The sequence below is a fragment of the Arabidopsis thaliana genome, chromosome 2 (assembly GCF_000001735.4).
Source record: "Arabidopsis thaliana chromosome 2, partial sequence".
NCBI lineage: Eukaryota > Viridiplantae > Streptophyta > Magnoliopsida > Brassicales > Brassicaceae > Arabidopsis > Arabidopsis thaliana.
Window position 1 is genome coordinate 19,480,462 of NC_003071.7, and position 17,740 is coordinate 19,498,201.

Here is a 17,740-nt window from a genome sequence, read left to right on the forward strand (position 1 = left end):
AGAAATAAAAAGATCGCTTTCTCATAAGTCCGACTTGGTTCCACGGTATCTAGAATGCCCACGTGATGTCATGTACTTTTCCTTCTTCTCTATTCTAATATGTTGTTTAACAAAAAGAAAATTGATTGATAAAAAAAATTGAAAAATTTCATAGTGATATCTAAAGTTTAAACAAATTATCTCTAAGAAAATTGTTAGTATGCCTTGGAATATAATTTCTCAACACACAAACTGAAGAAATTGCTTTTAAAACTGAAATTTATATGGTAATGGCATACTAATAAACAGCTAAACTTTTGTAGTTTTATGTGTGTGTATTAAGAGATTTTTCAAAGTGAATGCACCTTAAGGTCATGTTTTGTGAGGTTTGATGTTGGAGAGAGTCTTTGATCCGCTGAAGAATTGGCCAGGTATCAAAATCATTTCTTAATTTATATATAAAATTTCAACTTTAAAAAAGAAACGTTCAATCTGAGTCTCTTAAAATAACAATGTGAATGTTAACACTTTGTAGATATCAGACTATCATAGATAAGATTGCTACTTAAAACATTGAAATGTTTTGATGATTCGTTAAGCCTAGCAATATATCATGTCGTTATTGGGCTTGTTTACTTACCCAGTTACCCGTATTCCAGTTATAAGCCCATTAATCAGCCTCGTACAGTTCTATTGTTGGTCAGATTATTAATTTTTAAAATAAGGGCGTATTTTCCGAAACTAAAGAAAGTATAGGGTCTTCTTCTTTTCTCTAATTAGGAAAAAGACTTTTTCAATTGTCTTGTCCGTGAAATTATGTGGAGAGCTAAACCATTCATAGCCCGACATGTAACCCAGCCACGTAATTAGACCACTCGATCACCGTTCGTATTAATGTGATTAAATCAACGATTGATATCACGCCACGTCATTGTTTTTCTTTTTTCCTTTGTATCTTCTGTTCTAAGGGAAGAAATAATAACGAGAGAAGAACGTTTTAATAAACAGAGAGCAGAGCACTTGTTCTAAAGATCAAAGCTTAAGTGAGAAGCAGAAAAAAAAATGGCGAAATCTCAGATCTGGTTTGGTTTTGCGTTACTCGCGTTGCTTCTGGTTTCAGCCGTAGCTGACGATGTGGTTGTTTTGACTGACGATAGCTTCGAAAAGGAAGTTGGTAAAGATAAAGGAGCTCTCGTCGAGTTTTACGCTCCCTGGTATGGTTCAATTCTCTCAATTCGGATGCGATCCTTTTTGATCTGTAAATCTTCTGGTCGAGAAATGTTTTGATCTGTGATTGCAGTCTTCTGGATTAATAAGCATGATTTCGATTTATATGTTTTACTGAGAAATTAGAGCTTACTGATGTGTGCTGTTGAATCTGACTAATTGCATTTATGGAATTGGACATGGTTTTAATAATAGGTGTGGTCACTGCAAGAAACTTGCTCCAGAGTATGAAAAGCTAGGGGCAAGCTTCAAGAAGGCTAAGTCTGTGTTGATTGCAAAGGTTAGTGTGATTCTATTTCGGTATTCAGCTCCAATGTTTAAAAGATAGATGAATGATAGATTGTTTCAACTTGTGTATTGTGGTGAAGGTTGATTGTGATGAGCAAAAGAGTGTCTGTACTAAATATGGTGTTAGTGGATACCCAACCATTCAGTGGTTTCCTAAAGGATCTCTTGAACCTCAAAAGTATGCTTTTTACTGTTTATTCTCTCTAAGCAGATTACTTATTTGGTGGATGTCTTTTGTTTATAGATAGTGAATGATTTTGTTTGTTTTTTCTGTTCATCTTATTGAATAGGTATGAGGGTCCACGCAATGCTGAAGCTTTGGCTGAATACGTGAACAAGGAAGGAGGTATGATAGTAGCTAAGCTTGTATCATTTCGGATTATAGATATTTACTTTTGTGGGAAACTTGTTTTAGCTTGGTTTATGACTAAAATTTAGTTGGCGACATGTACCATCATTTGTCACTTTAGGATATATGCTCGCCATTTGTTTCTCCCACTTGTTGTCTTTATAATTCTTCTTCGATAAATTTTGTTCCGACATACCTCCCTATGTTGCAAACAACTGACGTATTGAACAAATATGTTTCAGGCACCAACGTAAAATTAGCTGCAGTTCCACAAAACGTGGTTGTTTTGACACCTGACAATTTCGATGAGATTGTTCTGGATCAAAACAAAGATGTCCTAGTCGAATTTTATGCACCATGGTAACCATACTTGTTATCTCTCTCCTCACCGTCATGGTTTTGCTTTCATGCTGCTATCTTCTAATATCAATTTTCCATCTTCCAGGTGTGGCCACTGCAAATCACTCGCTCCCGTAAGCTCAACTATCTGTTTACTCTTATTATAGATATATAGTCATCTATGCTTCATAACTAATGCTTTTTTCTTTGTATTATCAGACATACGAAAAGGTAGCCACAGTGTTTAAACAGGAAGAAGGTGTAGTCATCGCCAATTTGGATGCTGATGCACACAAAGCCCTTGGCGAGAAGTAAGTTGGACAGGCATTTTATTAATACCGATTTTACTGTTTAAAGTCATTTATGTTTCATAAAACCAAAACATAAAGACAAGTACCTTATATTCAGATATGGAGTGAGTGGATTCCCAACATTGAAATTCTTCCCAAAGGACAACAAAGCTGGTCACGATTATGACGGTGGCAGGGATTTAGATGACTTTGTAAGCTTCATCAACGAGAAATCTGGGACCAGCAGGGACAGTAAAGGGCAGCTTACTTCAAAGGTTCGGTAAAAACATGTCTTCTGCAGAATCACCATTTCCCACTAAAAATTGAAAACTTATGTTGATTCTATCACACTCTCAATAGGCTGGTATAGTCGAAAGCTTAGATGCTTTGGTAAAAGAGTTAGTTGCAGCTAGTGAAGATGAGAAGAAGGCAGTGTTGTCTCGCATAGAAGAGGAAGCAAGTACCCTTAAGGGCTCCACCACGAGGTATGTTAGTAGTAACTCTTAATCGATACATGGAGTGTGAGTGTTGAAAGTTGCCTCTTTAATTATTGGGCTTTCATGATGTCTCTATAGGTATGGAAAGCTTTACTTGAAACTCGCAAAGAGCTACATAGAAAAAGGTTCAGACTATGCTAGCAAAGAAACGGAGAGGCTTGGACGGGTGCTTGGGAAGTCGATAAGTCCAGTGAAAGCTGATGAACTCACTCTCAAGAGAAATATCCTAACCACGTTCGTTGCTTCTTCTTAAAAGTCATATAGCTTGAAGCTAAGAGAATAGGAGTCGAGAGAGTTTATAACTGATACTGTTTTGAGATTTTATGTTTGTCAAGATCAAGAACGTCTGTGGTTATTTCTGGTTAGTTCTGAAACTCTTTTGAACCCAAGTTTATCTGTCTCTGGTGAACAAGCGACCACGATAATCATAAACTTCATTCGCGTTAAAAAAAAAGGTTCAGTAATGGGCCAGGCTCGTATTCATTATTAATGGGCTAGGCTCGTGTTCATAAAAAGTCTGTAATGGGTCATTGAGGTATACAAAGGACATCCAATAAATAAAACATTTGTCTCATTTTTAAAAGTACATATCATCTCCGTTACTGTTTCGTCTATGAAAAAAGTAACACGGAAGCAATGTGATATACTACTAGGCAATAGCTAATCAAATAAGTAAATTAAGTAGGACTACAAAGAAAACATAACCAAAACAAAAAAAGTCTCTCAATGGTTTTTAATCCGGACATGCACCGAGACTGCTGTTTCTAACTCAGAAGTCAGAAACGATGGACAATCTGACAGCATTTGTTTTTAATCCATCGGAATCCATTCTTCAAAGTCGATTTAACTTTACCTTCAACTGTATAAGCTTTATACCTCGCGATTCTCTTCTTCCTCTTCATCTCCGCATCGCTTAAACCTCCGATTCGCAAAGACGACGACGCGTTGCTCCTTCCCGCCGCTACTTTTCCCGGCGGAGGCGGCAGTGACGGAGGATAATCCCGAGTCCCGTAGATCTGATTTCTCTTACCACTCACGATTTCCTTCCTCCGATCAACGCCGTAAGTTCTCTGACCCGACCCGTACCCACATCCATCGTGACTATCCATTTCCCTTTAAACCGGAGCTCCGATCAGATTATTTATTCCGGCTTGAGGAAACCAAACAAAAAACAAAGAGCAAAAGTGAACAGATGATGATGATGATTAACACAGCTCTTATTTGGCCTTTTTTCGTTTTTTAAAGTTTTTACTCCTACTTAAACAAACATCAAATTAAGCTCTTTTTTTCTTTTCAATTAGTAGCTGTAATTAACACACATTTTATAATAGTGAGGAAATAACAGCTTAGGGATACCTCAAAAAAAGGTTTGAACCACCTGTCACATGAAATCTACTGTCACATATCCTTGTTGTGGATATTCACTGATTTTTTTTAAAAAAGTTTTGCCTTTGGTAATGATACAACTATTCACTTGAACAAATGTTGATATTGGCAGCTGTTAGTTTGCAAAAATTAAATATGCTAACATGCGCATATAAGAAATGAATTATACGAAATTTTGATTCGACTCTCTGAAAACAAAAATATTAGGAAAATGGTCATGTACCTCTTGCTTAATTTAACACTAGAGATTTTATTCAAAAGAAAAAAAATTAACACTAGAGATAATCAGAACATAATGGGCCAGACATCAGGCCTTTTTACGAATTACATATGGGCCACATTGGATACTCCGCAATCACATAAATGACGTGAGAGGAAGAGGTTGGTGGTGGTAGTTTTGTGAGTCGTCACTCTTTTTATACTTTTAAAACCCAAAAAAAAACGTACAAGAAGCAGCGTGAAACATTCAAATTTTGATGGTTCTTTGTTTCTTAATTAGTACTAGTATTAATTAAAGTCTGCATTTATACGAAATTGTCTGATTATAGGTCCTAAGAGTAAGAGACAACACAAATCGTCAATTTAATCTAAAAAAAGGGCCAAACATACGTATAACTGTTTAAAAAAACTTTTTTAGTTGTTTAAAAACTTATAATCATGAAAAGAGAATCCAGCGGTCAGAATTTGTTCAGGGGTTGAGAGTATTACTACAGCTTAAACACATCTCTGCCATTTATTGCAACAGCAATCATCTCGCTTGTAAACCGCATCTGATTGCGTCCTCTGAATTTATTTCCCCAAATAAACTCTGTATGCTTCATAAATTTGAGCATTGACTTTCCCATTTTGGATATGATCATATTGTTGTTGTCGGATGAGAAATTCGTACGTAGCAATAATTTAATGTTTTCCCACATGAACGATTAATAATTTCGGAATGATTAAAAAAGATACTAATATATATATATATATATATATATATATATATATACTTTAACAACAACAAAAAAAAACAGATAATATATACTACTATATCGAACATTACGTTATCGAATGCATATCGATCCGTGCTCTTTATAAAGAAACCTAGAGTGTCTCCGTCTCTCTCACTACATTCTCCACTGTTCACATTCTCTCTCTCTCTCTGGATCTCTAGACACCAATACGCATAGTGAGCAGAGATCGTGATGGAGATAAGGTATTGGCGGAGGTTAAGAGGATACCAAAGGCTAGATGGTTCTGCCAAGAAGGCGAGCTCGGGCCGGAGAAATGTAAAGCGGGTCAAAATGGATCCCACACGGAAGAGACGGTTTTGGAGGATCAAGATAGTGCCGAAGCTAAGGATCTTGAAAAAGGCGTCGCCTAAGAAGCTTTTAACGTGGCTTCGAGATGCTTACGTCAACATGATGCTGCGCCTAGCGAATTCTCGGGTCGTCGGATCATCGTACGGGTACGGCGAATATGGGTACGGGTCGGGTTTGGCGTCGAAGGAGTATGACGAGAAGAAGCTGGTGGAGATTTACAAATCGATATTGATGGCTCAGGGGAATCTCGTGCACCGTGACGTACCTAAACTGTCCTCAAATTCGATTTTACTCTCACCCATTAGGTAATTTAAATCCATATACATAAAAAATAAATGGTTATCGATGTCAAAGTTGTGATATGTATTAAACTTATACTCTTATTAAATATCAAATTAATAAAAGTTGATTCCGAATAAAATCAAGATTTGCATTTACGTCGTAACTTCTAACCACCTCAATTTAAAATTCTTAGTTAGTTCAGGGGACGTGTTGTCATTGAGATTAATGCGTGTTTAATATGATATTGTTTTGGTTGACCATTTAGGCTTTTAATTCGTATCTTTACGTATAGTTGTGATTCGTAAATCCAAGTAACGACCAATTTTATAACATTGTACAAGTTACAAGTATTACGTAGTTGATTGTTCAAAGCACCGAGTTTTAACGAACCGTCATTGCTTACATCATAGGCAAGTCAATGATAAGAAACCTAATCACCAAGCCGTAATATATAGCGTGAAGGGAAGCTGTCTGGGTTAATAGTTTTCATCAAAAGGTGCCAAGGCTTTGTATCATGCGCAGGTGTGGTCCATTGTGCCAACTGCCAACCCCGGCTCATACATCCAAAAGAAAAGAGTTTTTTAAAATTAAAATTAACTGATATCTATTAAAATTAATTAAGTGATATAGTACTATACTGTATAGCAGAAAATATAAAAGATGATGGCACTTATGGAATGCTGATGGGACCAGAATTTGGTTGGTCTGATTCGTCTGGCTGAGAAAGAAAGTATAATTTATTTATTTTTTTAGTAAACGAAATTTGTTATTAAAAAAATAAGAGCCAAGTAAAAAATATTTTTAAAATCGTATATATTTTATTATTTATTTTTAGCTTCCGGTAAACAAAAAAACACAGCCTTTGTTCTGTTTCTCTGCGATTTCTTCGATGTTCCTCTTCTTCGTTTTGATTTTCAGATTTGTTTAACTCGGTCGTTGCGTTGACTTCAAATTTCTTAAAAGAGAGAGAGAGAGAGAGAGGAGATAGTTCAGAAAATCTGTCAGACTTGGGATCTTTCTCGGCAATGCGACGCTTGTTCGCCGCGAAATCCCTCTCCCGAGAGGATACAACCTTTTTGTCATTCTCTTCTTCTTCGGTGACGCGTTTCCTCAAGGCTCTTCTTCCTCTCCGTTCAGATCCAAGAGATGTCCGCTAATTCTCATCCTCCTAATTCCAAAAACGTCCTCTGTAATGCAGCCGCCGGTGCCGCCGCCGGTAATTCTCTGATCTGCTTCTTTCATAACTTTTTCTTAGATTTTGGTTTGGTTGATTAAAGTTTCAAACTTTCTGATAGGGGTTGTTGCGGCTACGTTTGTGTGTCCTCTTGATGTTATAAAAACGAGGTTTCAGGTTCATGGGCTGCCTAAGCTCGGTGATGCAAACATCAAAGGTTTGTCCTTTTTCTTTCCCTTTAAATCTTCTCAGAAATTGGATTCCGTTGCTGATGTCATCGTATCTGGTTTTTGATCAGGTAGTCTAATTGTTGGCAGTCTTGAGCAGATCTTCAAGAGAGAAGGGATGCGTGGCTTATACCGCGGTCTTTCCCCTACTGTCATGGCTCTTCTCTCCAATTGGGCCGTGAGTTTTCACTTCTTCTTCTTGGAGCTATCTATCTTCTTTAATTCGGCTTTGTACTTATTCTACTTATTCAATAAGTCTTATTGGACTTTTGCAGATTTATTTTACAATGTATGACCAGCTCAAGAGCTTTCTTTGTTCAAATGGTTTGTGCTTTTCAACTCAAAACCTTGTTAATAGCTGCTTAAGTGGCGGTTTCTGCGATCCTTTAACTCAAACCTTCTTCTCTATTTGTAATTAGATCACAAACTCAGCGTTGGAGCTAACGTATTGGCTGCTTCGGGAGCTGGAGCTGCAACTACCATTGCCACAAATCCTCTTTGGGTCGTCAAGACTAGACTTCAGGTCCGTTTTTTTCTTTGCTTGATATGTGCTATCATAGAAAGTAACAAAAGGGAACGTTAATTAGTTAGTAGTATACACCTGCCTTTCCTAGCTGTTTGGTACTATGCCATTTAGTCCTGAAGAACCTCACTACACATTTGATGTAAATTTGTGTTTCAATATAAGAATCTATTTCCAACACCTTTTTGACTCGTCTTCAGACACAAGGAATGAGAGTGGGTATAGTGCCATACAAAAGCACATTTTCTGCTTTAAGGAGAATAGCTTATGAGGAGGGAATTCGCGGATTGTACAGGTTTTTCATCTAGCCAACACTTTTTTCTGTTAACGGATCAAATGTCCTTTTATTAAAGGTCTTCCTTTCTCTCCCTCTTTGTGCTACCAACCAGTGGTCTTGTCCCTGCACTAGCTGGTATCAGTCATGTTGCCATTCAGTTTCCCACATATGAGATGATCAAAGTGTACTTGGCCAAGAAAGGTAATCCATAAATCTTTTGAATTGGATGAAGTAAAACAAAAGAAAGGTGAAATCTTAGTGGAGATATGATAAGATAAAGATTTGTGAACTCAACAGGTGATAAATCAGTCGATAACCTCAATGCTCGTGATGTAGCAGTTGCCTCTTCGATTGCAAAGATATTTGCATCCACATTAACTTACCCGCACGAGGTACAAACCTCTACTCTCATAGTCATCAGTTTGGCTTTTGGTTTATGGTTTGAATGAAACATGTTGATCTCGCGGTGTGCAGGTAGTACGAGCTAGGCTTCAAGAGCAAGGGCACCACAGTGAGAAACGTTACTCAGGAGTAAGAGATTGCATCAAGAAAGTGTTTGAGAAAGATGGGTTCCCTGGTTTTTACAGAGGCTGCGCCACGAATCTACTGAGAACAACTCCTGCAGCAGTTATAACTTTCACTAGCTTCGAAATGGTGCATCGTTTCCTCGTCACTCATATACCTTCTGAGCAAAGCTCTATACTTTAAATCCGGTTTTTTTTTTTGATGATGATGACGATTAAAAGTTATTTTTACACAGGTAAAAAAAAGTTTCCCCTTTTGGGAAATGATTCAAAATAGAAGTTCTTTTCTGGTGACTTATTATGTCTCTCTGTTGGAGAAATCAGAATCTGAGAATGGGTTGAAACTTGAGAGACCCAAAAAAGCAGAATATTTTAGTGTAAAAAACTGACTCTTTTATTTCTCTGTTTTTTGGGCCTTCATGTTACTGAAAGGAAACATATATTATCTTCAAGAAATGATTATACTATTATTCTGGTTTTCAGAGTGTTATGAAATCTTTGGGCCTTATGGATTTGTGTATAGCTTGTTAGATCATAGATGAGCTTTGGATCCATGATATTATATATATATCAATTAAATTAAATTAAAATGAAAAGGAAAAGGCCAATGAAATCGAATAATAATGAAATTGATGGGTTGTTGTTGCACTTTGCTTTTACCTTTTTGATATAAAAAACTTGGGATACTTTTTTTGTTGTTGTTGCTTTTTTCTGTTCTTAATTTTGTTAACATGTGATGTAAAATGAATCTGTTACTTACGGTTTCACCCATTTTAAAGGCAAGAAAAGAACGGTGATGTAAAATGGAGATGCAAAAAGGTGTGTTTGTTCAGCAATCGTTTGGTAAAATGTATTTTTGCGTTGATATTCAACAAATTTGTATTGCTAACTGCACAACCTGAACCACTTACCCTATGCATGCAAATAAGGTGTGTCTTTGTTCTATAAGTTAGCTTTATCAATTCATACAAAAATAATATATATGTAAAAACGTTTCAATTATTTTAATATTTTTGAAATATATACAATTTGACTTGACAATAAATCTTCATTTAATCACTATGGAAAATTATGGGATAAATGTAGTAGTCAAATGCAAATGAGTGAATGACATAATTTCTTTGGTTGCACCACAAGTCAAATGCAGTTTATTTGTGAAATTCCCTGATTAAGCTAAACAACAAGAAAAAAAAGGAAACGAGGAAGGGAAAATAAAGTTATAGGGAAAAAACGAAACATATGAATCGAAAGTACATCTTTTGTGATGGCAGCAATTTGTAATTCCCCCATACGATTACAATCATGTTTGTGGGATCGGGATTCATGTGATCTCACTGCGGTGAGTTTAATTTTTTTAATACATATACTTCATTTTGTTTTTAGGATGTTTTACAGTAAATAAAGTCAATACTAGTAGTTAGCCAATATGCTTTTAATTAGTAGTATGCCTAATCATCTCCCATGTCGTGATTCCAGTTCAATAGCGGCCATAACTGCTTAAGGATGATGTGTAAATTTTAGCTCACGTACGCCGTTATGTTTCACCATAATGCTAGCTAGAATAATCTAATTCACACTTGATTATAAGATTTTCAGGTTAGGTTTCATTTTATGAAAAGTGTGTAGTCAAGATTTTAATAAAATTGTTATTTTCAGAGTTGTATAAATGTTGTTTTGTGCTAATCTCTTTACAAAAATGGAATAAAAGATGGATTATTAGGGGAATAAAAGATGCTTAAAAATTAACTTTTTTTTTAAAAAGGGCAAAGGTATTGAAACATCAAAACTGTCATGGAACTATGATTGAATCTCACATGCTCTGTTTTTTCTTCATCTTTATTCTTTCTCCTCTATTTTGTTTAATGGAAAAGCCTTTTCTAAAAGTAATTACAGTAAATTTGTTATGTTTACATAATGATTATATATCAATCGTTCTACTGTTTAATCACCAAAATTGAATTATTTTTTATATTAGCCGGCTCCTATGAAATGGTTGCATTTCGAAATTTCAATTTGGATAAAGAAAAAAATTCTTTAGGTTCTAATTTATTTATGCTTATTTTTTTGTTTGGTTAGGCGTGAAGTGGGCGAGACACGGTCACGCGCCAAGTCAGCCGAGTGGTCGTTTCTCTTCGAAAGAGAGAAAATGTAACCGAAACCACGTGGCAGATATCGATTCGTTCGTGTTATTGACTTGGGTGACAGTCGGTCGTAGCACCAACCACATTCGATTTTCTTTGTGAGACGTGTGTCCTCGTCAAAGACGCTCTACGTGGGGTTACATGCTAGGCTCGGTTTCCGAACCTTGATTCCGAGGCTCTGATTTGAATTTTTTGAACGTTGAAGCCAACCCACTTTGGTTCGTCTCTCTATCTTCACCATATTTTCCCTTTTTGTTTTAGCAATTGTTTTCTTCAATTTGAAATTCCATTCATTATAATATCAATATGTGCATAATCGGACTCACAAAATATCGCCGTCAATGTTTGGTGGTGTGATGATCTCATTTGACACCGTAGGATGTTGACTCGTTGCCCATATACATTGTTTATTATCGATCGACATGGAATTCAAAACCGTGATTATAGATATATATGTCACTAATTAAGTGCGTTCGTTATGTTATGAGAAAAAAAATGAAATTACATGATTAATCTTGTCTGGAGTTACACACTAAGATACATGAACTAAGTACTAACCATGCGTTAATACAACATACTCTTCACAGAGGAGTTATAAGTTTTCTTTTAACATTTCTCGAGTTACCTTTTAAATGTTCTCTAGTAAAGTCATGTATGAAGATAATTTTTTTTTACGAGAATTTTACGTAATAAATACAACGATTATAGTACATATTTCTTTTAGGATGGGAAAGAATCCTATATATGTTAGTTACCAAATAATGAAATGGACGTTTTATTAGGAAAAAACGAGAATGAAATAGTAATTGGGTAATGGACCTAATTGCAGTAACTTTCAACTAACTCTATATTTCTCAAGGGATAATTTGGAAAGGAATGTCTCGCCTAACATTCTTCTTCTATATAACAACATTATAAAATAACAAATCATTGCAATTAATTGTTGTTTCGCTCAATACTAAAGTATCACTTTTTATAAAAAATTTCTTTCTTAGCTTTGCTTCTAAAGCATTGCAAAGACACATGGAATCAACTAATTCACAACTACTGTGCTACTAGCTACATCGATTTGTGGAATGTTTTAATGACACATCCTCTTGTCTCATATTTACAATCTTACATATAAGAGAAAAACAATTACTAATACTAATAGAAAATACAAATGAGATAATTATATAGAAAAAATACAATTTGGAGTAATTCACAATACTAGTATTAATAATCACATTACGATTTCCATGGTTACTATAATAAAACAAAACACGATCCCACTAAGTTTTATTGAAACGGAAAATCTGACCATTTTCCAAGAAAAGTATACAATGATCTTGGATTCAATTAAAAATGATACTAGTAATAATGAAACATCAGTAGTATCATCTAGATCTAGTAATAATATATTAGGAACAAATATCATTGATGAGTGATATATAATCCAATATAAGCAACAATAGTAAATGGTAACAAACTTAAATAGAGAGATATAAATAGTAAGGTTTTTAATAAAATCCAAACGGTAGAGGCTAACCGAAAAAGATTCTCGCGTGATCGTGAAAAAAGAATTATAAAGAATTATAAGGTTTGGTTAGGGAGGGAAAAAAGAAACGAAGCAAGAGGTTCGGAAAGAATAGAGAGAAGGAGAAAGAGTGAAGAGGACAACAGAGTATAAAGCAGTTATAGCTTTACAACCTTGTATTTGTGAGACCATTCATGGAGCTTATGAGTTCTCAACTTTTTTTCTTTTCTAATTAAATCTCTCATTACCTTTTAAATCTATCCCCAAACTTGTTAACCAAAAAAAACAGAGAAGAAATCTCCCAAATCCTCTTTTTTTTTGTTTGTTCTACCGTTTCTCATATATCTCTCTGTCTCCGATCTTATTTGGATCGGACTAGTGTCATTGGCAGTGAAGTTTCATTGACTTTGGGGTTTTCGCTTTTGATGCTGTGAGCTTATTATTATTGTTATTACGGAGTTGATGGCGGCTACTGCGACGGAGGATGGAGGATTAAGCTTCACTGTGGCTTCAGTAATGGAGGATGTGTTGCAGCAACATGGAAATGGGCTTAGAGATCATGATTTAGTGTCTCGTCGAGCTGAAGAAGCTGGTCTCTATTCTTTTTATTTTTTTTTCGTGAATTGTGTATAGCTGATAGTTGAGCATCCATGATCTATAACACAGAATGTTTGATCTGATTAAAATTGTTGTTCTGGGTTTCAAAATTTATTGTGAAAATTGAATAGCTCTCTTCTTCCTTAGAGTGACTACTAGCTTTTAGCTTTTGATAGTTTTGTTAAATTGTAGAGAAAGAGCTTATGGTTTATCTGCATTTGCGTAGCATCGAGGAGATATGAGGCGGCTAATTGGCTGAGAAGGATGGTTGGAGTTGTTGGAGCTAAGGATTTGCCTGCAGAGCCAACAGAAGAAGGGCTTAGGCTTGGTTTAAGAAGTGGAATTATCCTTTGTAAAGTCCTCAATAAGGTTCAACCTGGAGCTGTCTCAAAGGTGAAACCATTATCTTCTTCTTTTTTTTCTTTTTTTTTTTTTTTTTTTGCTTAAATCCTGTTTTAGCAGCAGAGTTTGAGAAATTTGATCTTTCTTCAGGTTGTGGAAAGTCCTTGTGATGCCATTCTTGTTGCGGATGGAGCTCCGTTATCAGCATTTCAGTATTTTGAGAATGTTAGGAACTTTCTTGTTGCTATACAGGAAATGGGGTTTCCAACATTTGAGGCATCTGATCTCGAGCAAGTATGTTGCTCAAGACCGATTTTGAGATTTCTCAGAATGTTCAAGAATTGCTGCTCATGAATATGCATCTCTCTTTTTTTTTGTAGGGAGGAAATGCTTCTCGAGTTGTGAATTGTGTTTTGGCTATCAAATCATATGATGAATGGAAACAAAGTGGTGGAATTGGAGTTTGGAAATTTGGTGGCAACATTAAGCCTCCTGCACTTGGGAAGTCATCTTTTGTCAGAAAAAACTCAGAGCCATTCATGAACTCTTTATCGAGAACCTCCTCGATCAACAATGAGAAAGCTCCCTCTGAGAATGATTCTAACAAGCTGGTTGGCCTCTTCAATTGTCTCTGGTTGGTTCTGTGTTCTCAAGTGGAATATTTGATGTTTATGGTCTTTGTGCTTATGTTTTCAGTCCAGTCCCAGTTCCTTGAGCACACTTGTTCGCGCTGTTCTATCAGATAAAAAGCCTGAGGATGTGCCCAAAGTAAGTTCGAGACTAGTTCACTTACCTGCTCTGCTATACAAAAACATTTGTCATTTCTCGTTACTTTAAATCGTCTGGCTTTGTGGCTTGATGTAAGTGCTTATTGTTGTGGTAACAGCTGATTGAATCTCTGCTGAGTAAAGTAGTCGAAGAGTTTGAAAATCGAGTTACAAATCAGTATGAGTTGGTAAGTTTCTTGTTTCTACGTCTGTCTCTTGGTTCAATTGGTTAGTCCACAAAATATCTTCTAATCTAAGGAGTTCTGTCATGCGAAGGTTAGAGCAGCTCCAAGAGAATCAACTTCGTCACAGAACAACAGATCATTTCTTAAACCTCTTGGTGAAAGAGAGGTAAAGTCTTCAATTTATTTCCGTAAAATAAAACTTAGAAGTTTTTGCTGATTAATGAAGTGCCTTTGTAGAGGGAAGAGAAGAGTTTCAAAGCAATAAAGAAAGATGATCACAATAGTCAGATTCTTGACGAAAAGATGAAAACTCGCCAATTTAAACAACTGACAATCTTCAACCAACAACAAGAAGATATAGAAGTAAGCACTACACTGCCCACCATTTCTTTGAGTTTAGGATAGCACAGATTCTGAGTGTATCTGCTGTTCTTTATGTTTATTAGGGACTAAGACAGACGCTCTACACAACAAGGGCTGGTATGCAATTTATGCAGAAGAAATTTCAAGAAGAGTTCTCTTCTCTTGGTATTCAGATCTTTCTTCTCTTACTTTCTAAGAAAGTTTTTTTTGGATATCCAAGAATTTGACACTAATGAATCTATATCTGTCTACAGGTATGCACGTTCATGGCCTTGCTCATGCTGCTTCTGGCTATCACCGAGTTCTTGAAGAAAACCGAAAACTTTATAATCAAGTGCAGGATCTCAAGGGTAGCATCCGTGTTTATTGTCGGGTGCGGCCATTTTTGCCTGGACAATCCAGCTTTTCTAGTACAATTGGGAACATGGAGGATGATACCATAGGGATCAATACTGCATCTAGACATGGAAAATCACTCAAATCCTTCACTTTCAACAAAGTCTTTGGCCCATCTGCAACTCAAGGTAATGTAATTGAAATGCCTTGCTGTTATTCTCTAGTGATTGAATTTAACCTGAAGGATCTATCTTGCTCTTTGTAGAAGAGGTATTTTCTGATATGCAGCCATTGATCCGTTCTGTTCTTGATGGATACAATGTCTGCATATTTGCATATGGTCAAACTGGATCAGGAAAAACATTCACAATGGTAAGATTAGAGTTGAATAAATTTTGAAGACTGTTAACATTTGAAGCTAGAGAATTTTAATGTTTCCATTTTTGTAAATTTTCTAGAGTGGACCAAGAGATCTAACGGAGAAGAGCCAGGGAGTTAATTACAGAGCACTTGGTGATCTGTTTCTTCTTGCTGAACAAAGAAAAGACACATTCCGCTACGATATTGCAGTTCAGATGATTGAGATTTACAATGAGCAAGTTAGAGACCTTTTGGTTACTGATGGAAGCAATAAAAGATATCCTTTTTCATGAATGGATATACTTCTTAATGTTTTGATTAGATAGAGAGAGAGAGATCATTTTCATGTTTCAGTTTCATATTCCTTAACATTTTTTGGTACGTTAGAGATCAGGAATAGCTCTCAAAAGGGTCTAAGTGTACCGGATGCAAGTCTTGTTCCAGTCTCTTCAACATTTGATGTTATTGATCTAATGAAAACTGGGCACAAGAATCGAGCCGTTGGATCAACAGCCTTGAATGATCGAAGCAGTCGTTCTCATAGGTAAAAGACAAAATGTTTTCAAGAGCAGCGAGAACAAAAAATAATCTTCAAGAGTCTTACTCAATATAACATTTTTCAATCTTATTTTTTTTTGCAGCTGCTTGACTGTTCATGTTCAAGGAAGAGACTTGACTTCAGGAGCTGTGCTTCGAGGATGCATGCATCTTGTGGATCTAGCAGGCAGTGAGAGGGTAGACAAATCCGAGGTTACTGGAGACAGACTAAAAGAAGCACAGCACATCAATAGATCGCTCTCTGCTTTAGGAGATGTGATTGCTTCGCTAGCTCACAAGAACCCACATGTTCCTTACAGAAACAGCAAACTCACACAACTCCTTCAGGACTCTCTTGGTAAAAGGATACAAGTAATTTAGTCCTGAATATTTGCAGCTAAATAAAAACTCACCTTTTTCTTAACTTGGGATTGCAAATATGTTATATCAGGAGGACAAGCAAAGACATTGATGTTTGTCCACATTAGTCCTGAGGCAGATGCAGTTGGGGAAACAATAAGCACTTTGAAGTTTGCAGAGAGAGTAGCTACGGTTGAGCTTGGGGCTGCACGAGTGAACAATGATACTTCAGATGTTAAGGAACTCAAAGAACAGGTTTTTTTTTTCTCTTTTTGCATTAACTGAATCTGATGGTTTCACTTTCTTGGTTGATAGTATTTGATTGTCTCACACACATGGGCTTTTGCTTTGTTTACAGATTGCTACTCTTAAAGCAGCACTCGCGAGAAAAGAAGCAGAGTCACAGCAGAACAACATCTTGAAAACTCCTGGTGGCTCTGAGAAACACAAAGCCAAAACTGGTGAAGTAGAGGTGATTCTTCTTTTCTCAAGCACCTTCTCTATGATTTAAAATCAGATCTCAAAGTGGACATTGTTTTCTGAGTGATTGCAGATTCATAACAATAACATCATGACAAAGAAATCTGAGAGTTGTGAAGTGGAGGAGATTACAGTGAACTCACCACCTTGGCCACCAGTAGCAAGTCCAGGACAAGCCTACAGAGAGGATGACCGAAGTTTCGGGTCCAGCGAGTGGGTTGACAAGGTGATGGTGAATAACAGACAAGACGAGATGAGAAGAGTGGAGAGTCTTTGGGGAGGAGCCACAACAGAGAATGGTATTGGTATTCTGCCGGAAGATTTTTACAGGAGAGATTTGGCTTCAGACACTTCAAGAATATTCTCTGAACATTCTTACAACATCTTCATGGGAAACAACAACAGCACAGACGATCTAGATGCAGCCACAAGTGACTCATCTGAGCCAGATTTGCTCTGGCAATTCAACCAGTCCACCAAGATACCTACAAGAAGCAATATTGAGTCAAAACTCAAGAAACCCGTCTCAAAACCTATAAGAAGTCCTCAATCCAGGTAAGTGTCCTTTACTCGGTCAAAAACTAAATGAAACAACAATATAGAAAATCTTTAACAGTTTCTTTTGAATGGTTCCAAAAAAAATGCAGGAACAACTCAAACAACACGGTTTCACGTCCTTTGGCTTCACAGAAGGTAGGGAATGGTCCTCGTGGCATGAAACAGTTCGGTCCTGCTGATATGAAGCGGAAAGCTACTAACGCCAGACATTGAAGGCCACTCACTCACACGGATACATACATACACACTCACATGGCTTCTTATTGGTTTTGATTTGTTTATTTTTCATCCATTGGTTTTTATTGTTTCTTCTTCTCTCGTTTGGTTGTGCGAGCTTTTATATACATAACACAGACAAAGACAATAGCTAGACAATGCAACAACAGTTTCTTCTTGTTGCTCTCTTTCTTGGGTTTTGTTTTACTTTTCTGTTCTATGTATATTCTTCCACTAGCTGAACATAAAAAATATGAAAGATTTGTTTGTTAACTATTTGCTTGAGAGTTTTTTTAGTATATTCTATAATGCTTCA

At 36.3% G+C, this 17,740-nt stretch overlaps 5 protein-coding genes and 2 long non-coding RNA genes across 11 annotated transcripts; 6 read left to right on the forward strand and 1 right to left on the reverse strand.

The window, feature by feature from the left end:
- Window positions 1-792: 792 nt before the first annotated feature.
- UNE5 (thioredoxin family protein) lies at window positions 793-3,554 on the forward strand. 4 transcript variants are annotated; one of them, NM_130315.5, is made up of 10 exons: window positions 793-1,193; window positions 1,402-1,486; window positions 1,575-1,672; window positions 1,785-1,840; window positions 2,086-2,203; window positions 2,289-2,316; window positions 2,402-2,493; window positions 2,591-2,747; window positions 2,833-2,957; window positions 3,048-3,554. In NM_130315.5, the coding sequence occupies exons 1-10, from the start codon at window positions 1,042-1,044 to the stop codon at window positions 3,220-3,222; spliced, it is 1,086 nt and encodes a 361-aa protein (NP_182269.1). In that variant the 5' UTR covers window positions 793-1,041; the 3' UTR covers window positions 3,223-3,554. The 4 variants fall into 4 exon arrangements, with proteins under 4 accessions (NP_182269.1, NP_973708.1, NP_001031555.1 ...); NM_201979.2 differs by having other exon boundaries at window positions 959-1,193; window positions 2,591-2,752; NM_001036478.2 differs by having other exon boundaries at window positions 959-1,193; window positions 2,833-2,965; window positions 3,058-3,554.
- On the reverse strand, window positions 3,458-4,249 carry AT2G47480 (DUF3511 domain protein, putative (DUF3511)). Its single transcript, NM_130316.2, has one exon — window positions 3,458-4,181. It carries the CDS (start codon window positions 4,076-4,078, stop codon window positions 3,746-3,748), a length of 333 nt encoding a protein of 110 aa, NP_182270.1. The 5' UTR covers window positions 4,079-4,181; the 3' UTR covers window positions 3,458-3,745.
- Window positions 3,884-4,218, forward strand: AT2G09905. The gene has a single exon (NR_140614.1). It is a non-coding gene; the product is annotated as an other RNA (long non-coding RNA).
- A 1,098-nt stretch (window positions 4,250-5,347) lies between the features above and the next one.
- On the forward strand, window positions 5,348-6,372 carry AT2G47485 (uncharacterized protein). The gene has a single exon (NM_201980.2). It carries the CDS (start codon window positions 5,543-5,545, stop codon window positions 5,966-5,968), a length of 426 nt encoding a protein of 141 aa, NP_973709.1. The 5' UTR covers window positions 5,348-5,542; the 3' UTR covers window positions 5,969-6,372.
- Window positions 6,373-6,380: 8 nt separating this feature from the next.
- On the forward strand, window positions 6,381-9,271 carry NDT1 (NAD+ transporter 1). Its single transcript, NM_130317.3, has 9 exons — window positions 6,381-7,157; window positions 7,237-7,332; window positions 7,414-7,520; window positions 7,618-7,666; window positions 7,762-7,865; window positions 8,066-8,160; window positions 8,255-8,343; window positions 8,440-8,534; window positions 8,617-9,271. The coding sequence occupies exons 1-9, from the start codon at window positions 7,088-7,090 to the stop codon at window positions 8,848-8,850; spliced, it is 939 nt and encodes a 312-aa protein (NP_566102.1). The 5' UTR covers window positions 6,381-7,087; the 3' UTR covers window positions 8,851-9,271.
- A 1,427-nt stretch (window positions 9,272-10,698) lies between these two features.
- On the forward strand, window positions 10,699-11,159 carry AT2G09915. Its single transcript, NR_140615.1, has one exon. It is a non-coding gene; the product is annotated as an other RNA (long non-coding RNA).
- A 1,246-nt stretch (window positions 11,160-12,405) lies between these two features.
- Window positions 12,406-17,728, forward strand: AT2G47500 (P-loop nucleoside triphosphate hydrolases superfamily protein with CH (Calponin Homology) domain-containing protein). 2 transcript variants are annotated; one of them, NM_180144.4, is made up of 18 exons: window positions 12,406-12,915; window positions 13,147-13,313; window positions 13,413-13,556; window positions 13,643-13,873; window positions 13,959-14,030; window positions 14,149-14,217; window positions 14,306-14,380; window positions 14,452-14,577; window positions 14,661-14,742; window positions 14,832-15,101; window positions 15,179-15,285; window positions 15,372-15,550; window positions 15,656-15,817; window positions 15,915-16,168; window positions 16,262-16,425; window positions 16,529-16,642; window positions 16,724-17,205; window positions 17,298-17,728. In NM_180144.4, the coding sequence occupies exons 1-18, from the start codon at window positions 12,786-12,788 to the stop codon at window positions 17,419-17,421; spliced, it is 2,952 nt and encodes a 983-aa protein (NP_850475.2). In that variant the 5' UTR covers window positions 12,406-12,785; the 3' UTR covers window positions 17,422-17,728. The 2 variants fall into 2 exon arrangements, with proteins under 2 accessions (NP_850475.2, NP_001325363.1); NM_001337265.1 differs by having other exon boundaries at window positions 12,448-12,915; window positions 16,724-17,728.
- Window positions 17,729-17,740: the final 12 nt, after the last annotated feature.

What these genes read in the sequence shown, in the direction of transcription:
- AT2G47480 (NM_130316.2), bottom strand. Translation starts at nt 4,078, where the DNA reads ATGGATAGTCACGATGGATGTGGGTACGGGTCGGGTCAGAGAACTTAC.
- UNE5 (NM_130315.5), top strand. Translation starts at nt 1,042, where the DNA reads ATGGCGAAATCTCAGATCTGGTTTGGTTTTGCGTTACTCGCGTTGCTT. An exon ending in ATACGTGAACAAGGAAGGAG is followed by an intron (nt 1,841 to 2,085) that starts GTATGATAGTAG and finishes AATATGTTTCAG; the next exon opens with GCACCAACGTAAAATTAGCT. An exon ending in ACTGCAAATCACTCGCTCCC is followed by an intron (nt 2,317 to 2,401) that starts GTAAGCTCAACT and finishes TTGTATTATCAG; the next exon opens with ACATACGAAAAGGTAGCCAC.
- NDT1 (NM_130317.3), top strand. Translation starts at nt 7,088, where the DNA reads ATGTCCGCTAATTCTCATCCTCCTAATTCCAAAAACGTCCTCTGTAAT. An exon ending in CTCTTCTCTCCAATTGGGCC is followed by an intron (nt 7,521 to 7,617) that starts GTGAGTTTTCAC and finishes GGACTTTTGCAG; the next exon opens with ATTTATTTTACAATGTATGA. An exon ending in TCGTCAAGACTAGACTTCAG is followed by an intron (nt 7,866 to 8,065) that starts GTCCGTTTTTTT and finishes ACTCGTCTTCAG; the next exon opens with ACACAAGGAATGAGAGTGGG.
- AT2G47500 (NM_180144.4), top strand. Translation starts at nt 12,786, where the DNA reads ATGGCGGCTACTGCGACGGAGGATGGAGGATTAAGCTTCACTGTGGCT. An exon ending in CGAAGCAGTCGTTCTCATAG is followed by an intron (nt 15,818 to 15,914) that starts GTAAAAGACAAA and finishes TTTTTTTTGCAG; the next exon opens with CTGCTTGACTGTTCATGTTC. An exon ending in ATAAGAAGTCCTCAATCCAG is followed by an intron (nt 17,206 to 17,297) that starts GTAAGTGTCCTT and finishes AAAAAAATGCAG; the next exon opens with GAACAACTCAAACAACACGG.
- AT2G47485 (NM_201980.2), top strand. Translation starts at nt 5,543, where the DNA reads ATGGAGATAAGGTATTGGCGGAGGTTAAGAGGATACCAAAGGCTAGAT.